General features: G+C 46.9%; 1 protein-coding gene across 1 annotated transcript in view; it reads left to right on the top strand.

Annotated features, from left to right (window-relative positions):
* The window catches only part of LIMD1 (LIM domain containing 1), a 59,967-nt gene that overhangs the window by 36,416 nt on the left and 6,195 nt on the right, over positions 1-17,356 (top strand). The window contains exons 3-5 of the mRNA XM_010982763.3: positions 9,996-10,063; positions 12,753-12,815; positions 17,145-17,275. Of these exons, the coding sequence (XP_010981065.2) occupies positions 9,996-10,063; positions 12,753-12,815; positions 17,145-17,275 (262 nt within the window). The remainder of the gene's footprint in view (positions 1-9,995; positions 10,064-12,752; positions 12,816-17,144; positions 17,276-17,356) is intronic.

The following is a 17,356-nucleotide window of genomic DNA, read 5'->3' as shown; positions in this document are numbered from 1 at the left end:
CCAATTCTAATGTCTGTGTCAGATCTGGGTTGACCTCCGTGGACTGGTTGTCCTCTGCGTCGTGGGTCATGTTTTCCTGCCTCTTTGCGTGCCTGATCACCTTCGACTGGATGCCACACATTGTGAATTGTACCTTGTGGAGTCCTAGATATTTTTATGTTTCATTAAATCTTCGGGGGTGCAGATAAGTTATTTGGAAACAATAATCCTTTCCAGTGTGGTTTTTATGATTTGCTAAGTGAGTTTAGATCAGAGCGCAGTCTTGGGCTAATTATTCCCCACTCCCAGGGCAAATTCTGAGTATTTTACTCAATGTCCCACAGATTATTATGACGTTTCCCCGTCTGTGTGGTGGGAATAGACGCTGCTTCCAGCCCTCGTGAACACCAGGCACTGCTCTCGCTCATCCTTTTGGACGTTTTTTTACCTGGAGCCATGGTTAGTTTCTTCACATGCATATGATCTGTTCTGCTAAATCCTCAAAGGGGACTCTCTGCAAATCTCCAGGAATTTTTTCTCTGTGTAGCTGTCTGTTCTCTGACCCAGGTGATGATGGTCTGGAAGAGTGAGAATGGAAAACAGAAAGAGAATGCATTTGTTAACTGTAAGGGAAAGAGAGAAAAAAAGACTTGGGAGTGGCTGGTGAAAAGAGAAGTAGGGTGCCGAGCAGGGCTGCCCAGAGTGTGGTCCTCGACCTGTGCTGGCCGGGAAGGAGGGGCGCACAGACATTGAGACCATTTGGAAACTTTCGTAACAATTTGACCGAGTGTATTGGGCTTGGATGGTATAGGTTTTGTTTTTCTACATTATTGTGTTTTACAAGAAAATAAGTCTGATAGATGGAAATTAAAAAGAAATCCCCCCCAAACCTGGCCCTTAACCACTGAGAAGAGAGGAGTGACCTGGAGGATTTGGATGAAGAGGGAGACGGAGGTGGACGTGATTTTTAGCTTCAGTAACTGAAAGTTACTGAAGGGATCCTGGCAACAGGAACTTACGCCACACACTTAGTATGGGCCAGCACCGAGCTGGTTCCCCACTGTGACCCTGGTTTGTCCTCCCCACATCACCCTCTGCCAAGGAACCCAGGACTTTAAGGGACCCGCCAGCCTCTCACTTCCAGGAAGTGGCAAAGCCAAGGACCCCAACCTGAGCGCTTTCTCCCTTTCCTCTTTCTGCCTTGTTCCTCGTCCCACTGGGGAGGGGTGAGCCTGTGGGATCCAAGTTGATCTGTTCATTGGAGCCAAGCCAGTCTGGTTGGTTTCTTTCTGTTGCTTTGTTATTAGCAACACCTTTTAAGGGTTAACGTATTCTGGAAAAAGCTGTTTGAAGAAGTAGATCAGGTATACGTTTGTGGATAATGCAAGTGTTTATAGCTGCCCTAGTCCTAAGTGGCCTTCAGGGACTTAAATATACTTGTTCAAGTACTTGAACTGAATTTTTAATATTATCTTATTTTAATTAATTCAAATTTCCATACCAGTAGCCACATATGGCCAGTAGCCACCGTGGACAGCACAGGTAGGAGTTACCATTTGGAATAGTACAATAAAAACATGATCCATATAGTGGCTAACATTTGTAAACCTCAAACTCCCAAATTCATCCCTCCCCACCCCCTTTCCCCAGTAACTGTAAGATTGTTTACTATGTCTGTGAGAGTCTGTTTCTGTTTTTGTAGATGAGTTCATAGTGTCCTTTTTGGTTTTTTTTAGATTCCACATTAAGAGTGATATCATATGGTATTTTTATTTTTCTTTCTCTTTCTGGCTTACTTAGAATGATGATCTCTAGGTCCATCCATGTTGCTGCAAATGTTAGCCACTATATATAAAAACAGATTTTTAAAAAAATTGTCTTCAGTATAGCACAGGGAACTATGTTCAATATCTTGCAATGACCTTTAATGAAAAAGAATATGAAAACAAATATATGTATGTATATGCATGACTGGGGCATTGTGCCGTGCACCAGAAAGTAACACATTGTAACTGACTGTACTTCAATTAAAAAAAGAAACAAACCACAATCCAAACAATTACTAGTTTTTACATTTCTCAGGAACTGTTCTCCTTGTTGGGAAAACCTTGCATTTTTACTTTTTAGGGAGGTATTTTGAAAACTGAAATTTGCTGTGTAGTCTTCACACCAAGGGCCAGTTACTTCTCCAGAATAGAGGTGTTTCTATTTCTAGAAACAAGAGAGAATGGTGAGCATTGCAAGTTTAGTTTTATTGGTCACATTAGATGGCCAACAGTGGTCTTTGTGTCATCCTCAACTGCTCTTCCCTTCACCAGGGTACTCTGACTTTATCCACATTTTTCTCTTTTCATCTGAAGGTGTTCCCAAAGGCATATGTAAAATAACTCATTTTCGGCATCTATGGGGAGCGGCGTTTTGAAGTGAATTCTTGTTGAGTCTGTATGTACACTTATTAGTCAATATTTTATAAACTATTGTGATTGGAAAATAAAGAGCAACTTTGATGACCGTATGCTGAAGCTCTGAGAAAACACTTTCTTTGCTGTATTTTTCATGTGCACATCACTAGCTGTCTCCCGGTACAGGGAACTCCTCTGCCAGAAGCAGGGTGATTCTGAAACTAGAGTTATAAAGATGTAGCACAGACACACCCTCCCTTTCAACAGCTTCATGTTTGATGCTCATTGTTTAAGGACTGTCTGGGTCTTTTCTTAGCGCTTTTGTTTGACCGAGATGAATCTCATCAAGCGGAGATGCTGGTTCAGAGACAGGCCAGAGGCGTAGCCTAGCCCATTGCTTCTCATTGTGGTCCCCGGACCAGCACAGTCAGCATCACCTGGGACCTCCTTAGAAAGGCAGATGCTTAGGCTTTTCCCAGACCTACTAAAGCAGAATCTCCAGGGAGGGGGCCCAGCAATCTGGTGTTTTAGCAAACCCACCCGGTGGTTCTGAAGCATGCTAACGTTTGAGAACCGCTGGCCTAATTTTCTGGTGTTCAGGCCTCAACCATTCTGTTGTATCTTCTGATCTGGGTGAGCTTAGCACAGCTCCAAGTGTGTGCCACCATGGGAAGTGTGAGGACAGTGAAACTTGTCACCTCTCAAGGGAGTCTGGTGGGGAAGAGGCGTGATTGGGAAGGCCAAAAAAGCCACCTTCTTCCCCATTCATGGTCTGAGACCGCCCTCTTTTGGGGCGAGGAGGGTAATGTAGTGTGGTGGACAGAGTCCTGACTTTGCATTAGAGAGACTGCATTCAAATCCTGACTCTTGGCGTTTCCTCCTGTGCCCGTGGATCAGCCTGCCTCCTGTTCTTGGAGGTATACTTTACCTTTTAAAAAATTAATCTTTAAAAATCTTTCGCTACACACGCACACAAAATCCCGACTCTTCTTTGCTTTAGCTGCATAGGCAAGTTTTCCTGAATTCGTTAGCTTTTGTTTCCCCATCTGCAAAATGAAGACTCAGTAAAACTGCATATAATACGATAAGTGGCGTTAAACTGCCTAAAGTGCTGGGTCACGTCGTGGCAGGAGTAATGAAATGACCCCAGCCAGCCGTCTCCACCACTAGCCTGGAGTTCTCAGCGGGTTGTGCTGCTCCCACCTGTCCCGGTCCTGCCTGTGGTCTGGCGCCACCTAGTGGTGCTTGGCTGCTCTAGCTTATTTGTCCATAAGAGACGGTTCTGGGTCCTACACTTGATTGCAACTTTTAAAACAGTAGCCGCAATGCTAGGAATTTCCAGGTTAGTTGGTTGGTGTCTGTTTCATTGCCCAGATCTGGAGTGATTCTGCCTGGAGAATACCTTCTCTCTGCCTCTCTGCTTCTCAAGATGAGGTTGCTTGCTATTTTCTGCCTGGCTTCACCTTCCTTTAATGTGCCTAGAAGGTGGCGTTCAGTCACCACTCAAGTTACATCCACGTAGATGCCAAGGCAAGGGATTTTTACAGAATTGTCAAGACAATTAAAGAGATACATGTAGGTAAAGTGCCCAGTGCATAGAAAGCGCCTTAAAAAATGAAAATGCCCTTCTCCATTCCCCGGTAGGAAGGGGGAAACTGGGTTCCACAGGTAGGTGTGCACTCAGCAAGCTTTAAACAGCACGGAAGGGCTCGTGATACAACGGGAACAAACATGCACATCAGAGTCAGACCACCTGGGTTCTGACATACCCAGTTTCTACCTGGGTGAGCCTCTCTGAGCCTGGGAATTTATGAAACGGAGGTGATAATGTTTCACCCACAAGTATGTGTTTTTATGATGAGAAAAGTAAACCCAGAGGATTGGGAGCATGCCTGGGTGTCATTTCCAGTGATTCCATAGATTAAGCAGTTCCTGCCTCCTTGCACCGCTCAGTGATATTGATATGTGACAGGTTCTGTTTCTGCATAATTCTTTGGCAAACCTTTTCCACGCCGACCAAAACCTAGAGTAGGTGACAGGGAGTGGTTTGTGGACGTCTCTGTGAAAAGCATGGGGTGGGTGGGGACAGAAAGGGGGCTAATGATGCAATAACATTTGTGGCAATGATTTTGGACAGCTTTAAAATTTTTTTAGTACATGAAACTTCTAAATACAGTACTTGAAACATAGACGGCAATCAACAGATGTTGGTTTTTTTCCTCTCACTCTGACAAAACACAAACTAATAAATGTGGGTGTGAGATCCAGTTTCTAAAGTCAGGGAGTCTTTTAAAACTTAAGTGAAAACGGGAGCTTGAGTCCTTCAGAGTGGAGGAAGGCCCCACCTTCATGGGTCTGTGGGGGAGTCCTCAATTTTTTTTTTTCGTTCATAAATAAAATGCAGACGCAGCCTCTGAGCCTCCCCGTGGCCTCTAGGGTCTGGACATGGGACTTCTCAGCTCTGGGGCTGGGTAGCAAGAGGATTTGTCTAGCCAGTTGGGTACTTTTTAAAATGATGATCAAAGTGATACCTACTCATTATTAAAAGTTTGGGGAAGTGTTGGAAAGTATGTGAAGGGGCAAACAGCTGGAGAAACTGCTCCCCTCAGCCCCCAGTCATGCAGACACCATACATGTCCACTCAGAGATGCTGTCATTCTTGAACAAATCTCCTCTCCAGTCTTTTTTCTTTGAATTTCTTCTTTACATTAGTGGGATTTTACTCTTTTTTTTTTTTTTTAAACTTTTCACATTATTACATAAGGTCTTTAAAAAAACCCAAAAGTATTGTTTCTTATGTAGAAATTCTAGAAAAATTTAATCTAGAAATGTCAGAAGCAAAGGGTGAAATGTCTCTCTAGTACCATCTTCCAATGTATTTAGTCTGAGAAGAGAGGTTTTAAATATTGACAAATACAAAGTGGTGAGTGAAATTTACCTTTAATAATACGACCTGTCAGTGCTGTATAAAATTAGGTAAGTTTTAAAAAGAAGATTATAAAGTAGAAAGTGAAACTTCTCTCTAATACTATCAAGCAGTGCTAACCACTGTTAATTTTAGTATGCAGTCTTCAGTTTTTTTCCTATCAGTGGTGTGTGTGTGTATGTGTATGAGTTACTGAAATGGAGTTGTACCATAAATACAGCTGTCAAGCTTGCTTTTTTCACTTACTAATGTAATTTGAGTATCCTGTAGTATAAAGCATTTTCTGATACCACTGAAATACTTATTTGAATAGTATATTAAGTGATTGCATAATATTACATTTAAAAGTACTCTGTTTTGTGGGATCATTTCTCTAAGGCTGCCAATTTGGATCTAAGTAAACATTCATTCACGTTTCTGATTCTTTCCCTAAGCCAAGTCCCAGAGAGCCTCACTAAGTCAGAGATAAATGAAGTTTCCTCTCCAGGGAGTTTTTCATTTTACACTCTCCTCTGTAGCTTACAGAAATACGCACTGATGGCCATCACAAACAAATGTGATTGTTAAAAAAAAAAATCTTTGCTGTTATCATAAGTGAGAAAGCTCTTAATTTGTGTTTCTTAGATGATGGAGGGTTCAACACTGTTGCATGTGTAATGATTTTCCTCTATAATTTTTGGAACAGAGGTTATCTACCCTCTCTTAAACCTGAAAGCTAATTCCCACTCAGATTCCTTAAACCTCCTGGACCCCCTTGCAGGAGCCAGAGCAGCACGCTCTCCACCCTTGGCTCTGAAGCAGCGTCTCTAGGAAGTCCCGTGCGTTTCCAGGCAGTCTCCTTGCTCCCTCTAGTGGCCTCCTCAGGAGCTGCAGCCTTGCTTCCTTTCCTCTCATCAGAACCGGTGCATCCCAGTGGGACATCCCAGTGGGACATCCCGGAAGGGAGCAGCAGGACGTGGACGCTCTACAGATGTGCGGCCAGACCGTGTGGGAGTTGTTCTCCTGCACTGCTGAGCAGCTCCTCTTAGGGAGGGCCGTTTGTGTCCTTGTCACCTTGGCTGCGGGGAGGGACAGAGGGCAGCAGATCAGCTCTCACCCCGCACCTGACGGGGACACCAGGTGGGCAGGAGGCTCCAGTTGGTTCTCATTTTCCAAAACCTTGAGTCCTCTGGAATCTCTTTATAGAGGGGGAAATTATAAGCCAGGCAAGTAATTAAATGTCACTTCCACGGCTGTCAGGGGTTCTGTTAGTGAACCCCAGAATTACTGAGCTGGAGGCACTCATCCTGGTTACCCTAGTCTAGCAGAGTCGGGAAATGCTTGCAAAAGTCCTAGGATGGGAAACTCCTAGAACAGCTTTGACGGTAGGGCAGGAGGGAAGGTCTGGAGAGCGAAAGACTTGTAGCCTTCCAGTATGTGGGCCATACATTTCTCACTCCATTAAAGTTTGTTTCAGGCTGTAAAAATAATAGAGTCATTGCAGAAAAAAACTAATAAAAATCTACCATTTCCTGTACTCAGAGATTATGACTGTTAACATTTGGTATACATCCGTGTATACACACACAGACATTTTTAACCTCGTATTTAAATATTTCTCTGTGCCATTAAATATTTTTGGAAAACACAGTCTTTAATATGGCTTCATAATAGTACATATGCTATAATTTATCTGATAAGAATTAGACATTTGCTTGACAATTTTTTTGGTAAGCTAGTATAAACGATGCTGAGATGAAGATCTTTTAAACAATCTGACAGATTATTTCCTTAGAATAAATTCCTGCAGTAGAATGTTTGTGTCAAAAATAATCTGAACTTTCTAAATTCTGTTGAAGTTTACTATTAAATGTGTCTTAAAAGGCTTGTTTCGGTTTCTGCTATTCCCGGCAGAGCGGAGAGTGTCTGTCATTGTCATTACTAACCCTGAGTGTTATTCTTTTTAACCTTTGCCAATCAGATAGATAAAACTTGGTATACTATTTTAACTTGCAATTTTTAAAGAGTCATGAGAAAAGTTAAAAATTCTGTTATGTTCATTGGTCATTCATATACTTTAGTCATTTGTCTTTTCCCATTCTTTGCCCGGTTTTAAAATGTTGGACTGTATTTGCATATTGGAGTTAAGTTCTTTTTGTCACATGGTACAGATATTCTTTCTAGGTTTGTCATTTGCCTTTTGGTTTATAGTGTTTCACCTACAGAAGTTGTGTGTGTGCAGTTTAAAAACTATAAGAAAGTTAAAAAAATTTTTTAAGGAAAAACTACAGGAAAGTACTGTAATAACCCTTATTTATGTACCACCCAGAATGCACCGACATTTATATGTTGTCATTTTGGCTTATTTTTAATAAAGGAAGTAGAATATTACAGATGCATTGGAACCATCTTGGTCCCCCCCCCCCCCATTTCCCACTTCCCCAGGGCAGCTGCTCTTGTGAATTGAGTGTGTGGCCCCTTCCAGTCCCAGCTTTTATACTGTCACCACATATACAAGTATCAGTAAACAATATATGGGGTTAGTTTGTGTGTGTATGTACATGTGCTCACTTTAACTGACATGCACGCCATCTCATATTAATGCACCATTGAGCAAGTTTCCTCATTTACACCCGTGTATGTTCAGCTCAGAACAGTACATACAGATCTAGTTCATTCATTTTGATTGCTGTGTGGTGTCTCGCATCCATTGACCGTAACTCCAGATTCTTCCTCAGTGTGTTTCTCAATTTTTCCATTTTGAACATTGAAGGTGCTCTGGGCTTCTGGGTTTTCATTCCACTGCTGCTGTGAACATCCGTACCTGCGCCTCCTTCCGCACACTGGGGCGTCCCTACAGTGTGCTGTGGGTAATGTCAGCTGGCTCTTGCCAGTTCTTCCCAAAGCGGTCTTTCCAGTCAAAACACTCCCACAAGCAGCGTGAGGGTCCCTCGTGTCCCACACCTTCACCAAGACACGGAGTTGTCAGACGTCGGGATTTCTGCCCGTCTGGGAATGAGTATCTTCTCGTGGTTTTAATTTGCGGGTGCTGTTGCTGGTGGGACTGAACACCTTCTGAAATGGTTATTGCCAGCGTTTAACAGGTGTTCCCTTCTTTGCACCTTCCTTTGCTCTTTCCTCCGTTGGGTTGCTTGTCTTTTGCTTATGATTGTTGGTGTTCTTTAGGTAGTTTAGATTCTAGTGCCTTGTTCTGTGTTGCAGCCACCTCCTGATGCCCGACTTCCTTTCCTTTTATTTCATTTATTGTCCTTAGTTAGACTGCTGCCAAGCCCTCCTAGTGTGAGGTTGAGTTAAAATTACAGTTACATCCTCAAGGAATGTAGCATATCCTCAGATCATTAAAACGTTCTAGAGGAAGCAGAGGGATGGGGAGACACTGAGATAACAGTGACTCTGGCAGCTACTAACACGAGGCAGAGGGTCTGCCCCGGCCAGGAGAAGGCAGGATCTTCCTAATAAGCCTAGTGGAGAGGCGGGGAAGTGGGTGGTCAGTGGTTGGAAATCCTTACCATGCCGAAGTCAAAGACCGTTGCCTGTATTTTTTTATAATTGCTTTTGTTTTTCACACTGAGGTCTTTAGTCCATCTGGAAATTTTTGCTTTCATAGTTGAATCTCCCTTCTTGTGGCTTTCCCCTGCATTGATGCTTTCACAGTCCTCTCTGAGCTCCAAGTCTTCATTGACAGTCTCTCCCCTGTCACCCTGTGCTCTTTGCCTGCCCTGGGGCATCACGGGCGAGGACACTCACTGTGTGAGGAGGGGACTTCCCTGTGTCTCAAGCACTGTTAATGTTTGTGACATTTGTGATTTCGGTTTCAGGTGGACTTCAGCCCTAAGGGACCTGATTCCACTCATGTTTAGAGTTCATTCCGTTTTTGGGTGGAGTCTGTTGAGTATGTTTCATGGGAGGTCCTGGAAGTGCTCTCAGATCTGGGGATACTGCAGAGTCACAGACCCAAGGTCTCCCGTGAAGATTCCCTGCTTAAGTTGCACACGTGGCCCACTGTGTTTTCTCATAAGGGACCCCAGGAATTGATGACGTATGCTATTCTTGTCAGTGCCCTAGCTCTATGGAAACTAAAGTTACATCTAAGGAGTTGGGGTGCTTTGAATTTTTCCCACGCCTGCCCACCCCATTTAGATCAAGAGAAAACAGGAAGAACCATCATCTTTCCAACAATGTGTGTTTTCTGTCGTTCAGATGAAAAAAATATGCAAAAATAAGGAAAATAAGAAAGAGCTGACCAATTCATAGGGTTTCCTGATAGGTTGTCACCAGCATCCCCTGGGGAACATGTCAAAAGTGACAGTCCCCAACGCCTGTGGGAAACAGCAACTTCACAAGAGACTGTTGCCTGGTACACCCTCGTGGAGGTGTCTCTGCCTTCTGTCTCCGAGTGTCTCGCTGGCTTCTTTCTCAACAGACAGGGAGTGTGAGAAGTGGGTATAGAATGATTCCCAAGTCAGCCCCCGGTCTTCTTGCCAGGAAGCACCCACCGGGATACCCTGTCTTCTGGCCTGAGTCTGCCTGTTGCCAAGGACCTCAGCAGTTTTCAGTAACTGAAAACTGTTATTGACAGTTGGCATTTTTGCATGTTTATTTCTGCTTAAAAAGATTTTGCCTTTCATTTTTCGCTTTTCACTGCATAGTAACATTTTCATTCCACCTTTGTGTTTTTTTCCCCCCAGGCCGGAAGCTGAGAGGAAAAGCCTTCTATTTTGTGAACGGCAAAGTGTTTTGTGAGGAAGACTTCCTGGTGAGTTTGTTGTCCGTGGTTCTCCTCCCCGAGGTCCTGAGTTAGAGTCAGGTGGGGGGTGCAGAGAGGCAGGGCCAGGCAGAAGAGTGCTTTCTCTCCGTGGTCCCCAGTGCCTTCTGGAAGCCGGCTTGCTGGAGAAAGGGTCCTGACTTTCCTTCTTCAGGGGCACGGCGCGGCCCACGTTCCTGGGCAAATGACAAACCGCAGACTTTGTGCTTTTTGGGGACTTTTGAGTGGCGTGGTCTGTCCTCGTGTTTTGCCCATTTCTGCCTACCTCACCCAGCTCTTAGACCTCTGTCTGTGATCCCTGCCCTCCTGACTTCTCATCCATCCTGCCTGCTCCCACGCACCCACAGTCTACCCACATGCCAGTGACTCCCAGATCTGAACTCCAGCCCTGTCAGCACCTCTGAGGCCAGCTGCTGACATCTCCCTGCCCTCTGGACAGTCCCCAGGGTTGTCTCCCAGCCCATCCCCCAGCCCTTCCCACTCTGCTTGAAAGTCACCCAAAGCAGAAAAACTGCGTTGCCTGGGACCTTCTCTCTGAGAACAGTCTCCTCGGTTCCTCCTCGATCCCTCCTCCTTCCTGTCTCTCCCCTAGTGCGGCCGAGCATTGAGCCTGGTGCCACCGCGTCCTCCCCAGTCCTGCTTGGCTCAGGACATCAGCGTGGCTCAGCTGCCCCCACACTGCTGCGCAGTGTCACCCACCTACCCAGGCTCCTTCCATGCCCCCAGGGTTCCAAGCACACGCAGAAGCTCTCCATGGCCCTGGGCAGCCTCCCTCACAGCCTCGTCCCACTCACTCGGGGGCTTGTGGTTCTCTGCCCGCTCGGCATGGTCCCGTCCCTTCATGCCTTAGCCTGCACTGTTGTGTCCCTGCTTGGAAGGTCTTCACCCTTTGTTTGCCCAGATCACCCGACAGCATTTGCATCCCCCGCCCCGCGGTGGATCACCCCTCCTCTGTGCTGCTGCCTCTGCTTGCCCTTCCCTGGCTTGACTGTAAGCAGCTGGGGGGGGAGAACACACTGCTTCACCTTTACACCTTCAGACCTAACACAGCGCCAGGCATGGAGTGGTGCTCGGTCAGTGGGATGACCAGTGTGAGACCCAGAGATGGCTCGAGGCCAGCTTCTTCGTGGAAGCGTGGACTGACTCATAATGACTTGTGTTTGCCAGTAACAGACAAGCAAATCTAAGCTGGCTTAAGCAGAAGGGAAATTCATTCCTGCATGCCCTCGGGGGTCCTTTCCTCCCAGCGTTCGCTTCACTCTCAGGCGCTGTGTGTGTGGTGGTCAGATGGTGGCGGCACACCAGAGTTGACTGTCTCCCAGCTTTCAGTCTGATGGGCCGAGGTCCCGTCCTGCTGCTGGAGTCTAATGGGCTCTTGGTGGGTTAAGTGTTCATCTCCGGGCAAAGTCATGGGTGCTGGAGGAAGGTGGGGCTTGGATCAGCCCAGTCTGAGCCAGTGCCTCGCCTTGGAACCTAGTGTGGGGTCCGCCCACAGGAACCACGGGACCACAGGACTGGGGAGTGGGGCTGGATCGCAAATGAAAAAATAAAGAACTGTTACCCTAAGAATCAGGAGGAGGTGCTGGGCAGTAAAACCCTGCACCATGTGGTGCACAGTTGCAAAAAATTTCCCTTTTACTTTACACCTTCCTTTCTCTTACATCCCCACCCCACCCCCCTGCCATTAAGTTATGTTTGCGACATCTAAGCTTCTGTATCTTCCAGTGTGTAGCAGTATGTAGGATTTTTTTTTTTTTCGGGCCTGCTTTGAACACTCTAATTTTTTCAAAGTAAACGCTTCGGGCCCTGCGGGACACTCAGCTAAGAGCATTGAGGGGGCGCCGAGAGGCAAGGGGCGGGGACAGGCCATGGCTCGCCTCGTGGCAGACCGCCCGCCTGCTCCTCTAGTAAGTTTTCTGAAGTGAGTTCCTGGTATCTTTTAAGACTCCAGCTCTGTGTGTTTGTGTGTGTGTGTGTGTGTGTGTGTGTGTGTGTGTGTGTGTGTGTGTGTGTGTTGGTAAGGTAAATAATATTCATCAAGTTTCTTTCTATAAAAGTTAGTTTCATTGGGTTTTTAACCAAACCCAGACTTGAATTTGAATCTTGTCCTTCCCCCTAATAGGCTGTGTGACCTTAAGAAGATCACTTAACCTCTCTGAGCTTCCCTTTGCTTCCATTTGGGAAATGGTGTAATACATACCTTGCAGAATTGTTTTGAAAATAAGAGTGATAGTCTTAAACTTGAGCGTGCGTCAGAATCCCCTGAAGGGCTATGGAGACCCAGGTGGCCGGGCCCCACCCCTTGAGTTTCCAATTCAGTGCGTCTTGGCTGGGAAGCCCAGGGTTTTGCGTTTCTGACAAGTTTCTGGGTGATGCCAGAGAACTCCTTTTTGAGAACCACTGGATTAGAGAGCAATACCTCTCTCTCCGTGCAGCCTCTTACGCAGAGCCTGGCGTGTCGTGGGTGTCCAGGCGCAGCTGTTGGTGGGCGAGCGGTATTAGTTTGTGTGGCCTTTGCGGCAGAGGATATGCCATGATTCATGACGCCATTGTCCGCAGGGAAATGACAGATTCCTGCATAGAGTGATACATCTTTCTTGTGATCCTCATGACGGGTGGGGAAGGAGCTAGGTTCATCTGCCCCGCCTGGATGTAACTTTCTTTTCTCTTTCCTCTGCAGTACTCTGGTTTCCAGCAGTCTGCTGACAGGTGTTTTCTTTGTGGTCATCTGATCATGGACATGGTGAGTGGGATCCGCCGAACAGGGAAGTAGCATGATGGGAGCGGGGAGGCGTTCAGAGAAAAAAGAAGCTGGTAACTGAGAACAGTATTTCCTGCCTTGGTTTGTGGTTGTGGCTGGTTTTGTTAAGAAGACCTTATGCAGCTTGCTCCCTTGCTCTGGTGGGACCCACGCCTGGCTTCTGCCGGCACGGGCATCCTTAGCCGCCCAGTCCACGCGGCGTCGTGTGTCTGATGACGCTCCGTCCCCGGGGCTGTTCCCATCACACTGGCCACACCGATTCTCTGGGATCCTCATGGCATCCCAGCTGAGACGCCAGACAGAGTGTGTTTTCACTGCAGAAGTCTAAGCCACTTTGGAGGCGGGGACAGGAAGTCGGATAAACACAGTCGTTTTTGCCCCTATTCTTCCCAGCTTAACATTTCCTCGTATGAAGTTTTGGGGCCCGTGGCTGGTTCTGAGATAGCGGAGCAGGGAGCAGGTTTTATACATCCTGTTCCTCGCTCAGCCACAGCTCTCCGAGCTTCCCAGGGCCTCTGCTCCTTTATCTCTTCAGTGGGAACACTTCTTCCTTCCTGGCCTCCTCACAGGGTAAGGTCGTGAGGTTAATGAGCACAGGGTTCTCATTCTGTCTCAGGGATCAAGTTGTTCACCATTGGAGGGCAGCCCTGTCACATTTCTTTAATGTACTGGTCAGAGAAAATCACTATATAACATTCTTTCAGTTGAGTTAAATACCTCCCTAAGCTGATCCATTAATTCCTTTCTGGGGAAGGGAATTGCTAGTCGGTTTTTTTTGTTGTTGTTTTTCTTTTACCTTTTTTATAGAGAAACAACTCAGAGGGTACACATCTTAAGTGTACAGCTGAACGAATGTCTATATATATGTATAGACCTGTGTGTAAACACCACGCAGATCAAGAGACAGAACACGTCCCACATGCAGAAAGCCCCTCTTCCACACAGATACCCACTCTTCTGACCCCGATGGCCCCAGATTCATTTTGCTGGTCCTGGAACTTCATTCAGGTGGAATCGTACAGTATAGACTCCTTTGGGTTTGCCTTTTTTCACTCAGGAAAATGTTTCTGAGGTTCATCCGTGTTGTTGCCTGTGTTGGTGGTTCATTTCTTCTCATCGCAAAGTAGGATTCCGTTGTATGGATATAGTACTGTTTATTTATCTTTTCTCCTGCAGATGGAGATTTGGGTGTTTTCCAGTTTTGGGGCAGTTTATGAATGAGCTGTTGGGAACACATTTATGCATGTCTTCTTCTTTTTTTTTTTTTTTGGTGAAGTTTTTTTGTTTTGGTTTGGTTTTGGTTTTTTGTGGGGGGAGTAGTGATTAGGTTTGTTCGTCTGTTTGTTTGTTTTGATGGAGGTCCTCGGAATTGAAACTAGGACCTCCTGCCTGCTAAGCACACACTTTCCTACTGACCTCTGCCCTCCCCCTTCTTATGCATGTCTTTGATGGACATAAACACTCACCTCTGCTGGTTTTACACTGATGTGTATAAAACAGTGAACCAGAGCTGTTGCGGTTTGTGACCAGAACTTGCTGGCGTCCAGGCTCTGACAGAGCACAGCACAGTTCGGCCCTGTGAGCTGTGTCCACATTAGCCCCTGAGGCCTTCCTGGGAACAGGGCCCCCCAGCCACTCCCCCAGGGGAGGCAGGAGCCTCAACCCCTCACCCCACCCACCCCAAGTGCCTGCCCGGCTCCACGGGGCTCCATTTCTTTAGCAGAATTGGTCCTTGATTTTAGGTCCCTTCTGACCAACCCACCGTGTACAAGGCCAACAGTGTCCACATCTCTGAACATGACTATACCTTGTTCTTATTTCTGGTTGTCCTAAGCCTTCTTTATGACTCAGGGTATTTCATTTATCTGTTGCTACATGACAAAACTTAATGGTTTAAAACAACAGTGATTTATTATTTATCCTGATTCCATGAGTCAGGAATTAGGTCAAGGATTGGCAGGGCGATTCCCCTGCTCTGTGTGGCATTGGCTGGGGTCACTGACTCAGCTGTGTTCAGCTGGTGGCCCAAGACGACCTCTCCCACTCCAGGCCTTTGTCCCCGTGGCCGCTAGTCTTACTCAGTAGTATGTCTTGGGCTCCCGTTCAGCAGGAGAGAGGGGGTGGAAGCTGTCGGTTTTCTTACATCCTTGACTTTAAAGTCTCAGAACATCATTTCTTCGTCATTATGTTGATCAAAGAGAGTCATAGTCCAATCCCGATTCAAGGGGTGGAGGGGAGGATTCTCCAGTTCGTGGTGAGGATCAGCCTGTGAGCACAGAGACGGAAGGAACTGAGCTTTGGAGACCACCTCGACCCCACGGGATAACACGGTCTCCCTGGATTCTCGCAGGTCTGCCCTCTGACTTGGAAATTGTCAGCGAATGTCTGTCTGGTAGTGATATTTAGTCTTCAAAACCTAGCCCTTCATCGTCACCAAGAATTATAATAATACAGAGAAAGATTCCTTCAGATGCCACTCGTGGTTCTCCAGCAGGGCCCCAGTTGTCCAGCTCCTGGTGGACGTGGTCTGTCCCTGCCCTGCCTTTGTTAATAGAGGGGATACGCTGGGCTTGGAGGTTGGAACTGGGCGTTTTCCCACATGAAACAAAAAAAATTGCAGCTAGTCAGAATGCAGCAAAACGACATTTTATCCTACCACACTTCTGGCACCATGTGGGTTAAATTAATGTAAGGGTCTCTTTCTGCCAAGACAGCATTAGGCTGGAGGCAGAATGCATTCCAAGGTCCGGATTGCCAAGTAGACTTTGAAGCCCAGCCGGTTGTTCTTCTGATTTTGGCAGCCTGGGGAGCCTGGAAGGTTAGCGAAATCCCAGAGGGAATGAGGAATCAGGAAGGCTGGGATTTCAGAGGAGAGCTGGACCAGCAGGAAGTCCTCCTGGCCCCGCCCCGGGCTGCGGGGTGCGGCCTCCGCTGGCAGCGTCGGGCGCTGGGAGGAGCAGAGCACCGCAAGGCTTTCCTACAGGTCTCATGATGCTCTGCCAAGCTTCTCCTTGGTTCTAGGTCCCCATCGCACCCGGGGATGCTGACGACCATTCAGTATGTTCCTTGCTGACAGGTGTTGTGGGGCACACTTACTGGTGTGATTCTGGAGTTCTGTTGTTTGTGCTAAGTTTCGTGGTGCAGTTAATCACAGAAATGAACCTGCTCCTGAGTCATCGAAGGTGCTTTCAACAGTAAATCACAGAAAGCCCAGACTCAACTCAAATGAGAGGTTCTCAAACTTCAGCACGCATCAGAATCACTTTATTAAAACACCCTGGGGGAGGGTATAGCTCAAGTGGCAGAGTGCGTGCTTGGCATGCATGAGGTCCTGGGTTCAATCCCCAGTGCCTTCTCTAGATGTAAATAAATAAATAAACCTAATTACCTCCCCCCCAAAAACCCTACATAAATAAATGTCACTCTTCAAAAAATAAATTAAAAAACCCCACCTGCTGCTGGGAGAGGGCCTGGAAATGTGCATTTTAACAAGTTCCCAAGGGATATTGATGCTGCAGGTCCAGGGACCATACTTTGAGAACCACTGACTTAACAGGAAAAATGTTTTGTCTCACCTAACAAGAGGCTTGGAGATAGGCAGTTCGGAGGTGAGTTAATCTGGTGACTCACTGACACCACCAAGGACGTTCTTTCCATCTGCTATCTCCCAAACGCCAAGTCTAGGCTCTGCCTTGGTTTCAGGATGGCCTCTTATGGTCCAGATCAAATGACACTGAGAGGAAGAGGGTGCCTGGGGCTTTCTCTCCATTGCGTTTTAAAGCAGCAGTGACAAAGAGGCTTTGCTTACACTTGGATCTGAGCTGATCCGGCCTGAGTCACAGCTCCTGGATTATCACTGCAGAGTCAAAGCTGCTTAGAAGGGGCACCCAAGAGGGAGAAGTTAAGAGGTTTTTCCAGAGCTCTGCCATTTCCTTGTGGCGTTTCCTGTCATCTTTCCGTGTACTGGCTGCTTCCCAGATCTGGGGTGGATCCTTCTGAGGCCCTGCTTTGCATCATTTCCTGCAAATAATCATAAAAGTTTTTCTGATGGAGAGCCCTCCAGATTCCTTCCTGGAGGTTTATGAAGTGTAGGAGAAGGATCCTGTTTGGTTTGCCCCTGTTTACACAGGTAACTAGGTTAGCCTGTCCTGCCTCATCATCCTTGACCTTGGTCCAGGTGAAACAGGGATGAGGGAGCTCCACGTGGCACATTCTCCTGTGGTCCCTCAGCCTGACATGTCCCTCCCTCCCACTGGCCCTTCCTTCCCCGCAATCCCCACTGAGTCCTGGCATCTTCCTTTGCGCCCCCAGATCCTGCAGGCCCTGGGGAAGTCCTACCACCCTGGCTGTTTCCGCTGTGTCATTTGTAATGAGTGTCTGGACGGAGTGCCCTTCACCGTGGACTCAGAGAACAAGATCTACTGTGTCCGGGACTACCACAAGTAAGGCGGGACAGGGCGAGAGGAGCTGAGCATGGAAGCCACGCTGGCTGAAAGTCAGCGGAGGGCAGGGTGGAACCCCGC

This window comes from Camelus dromedarius, chromosome 17, assembly GCF_036321535.1.
Source record: "Camelus dromedarius isolate mCamDro1 chromosome 17, mCamDro1.pat, whole genome shotgun sequence".
Classification (NCBI taxonomy): domain Eukaryota; kingdom Metazoa; phylum Chordata; class Mammalia; order Artiodactyla; family Camelidae; genus Camelus; species Camelus dromedarius.
The sequence above is the reverse complement of the archived record's forward strand: the minus strand, read 5'-3'. Positions and strand labels throughout refer to the sequence as shown.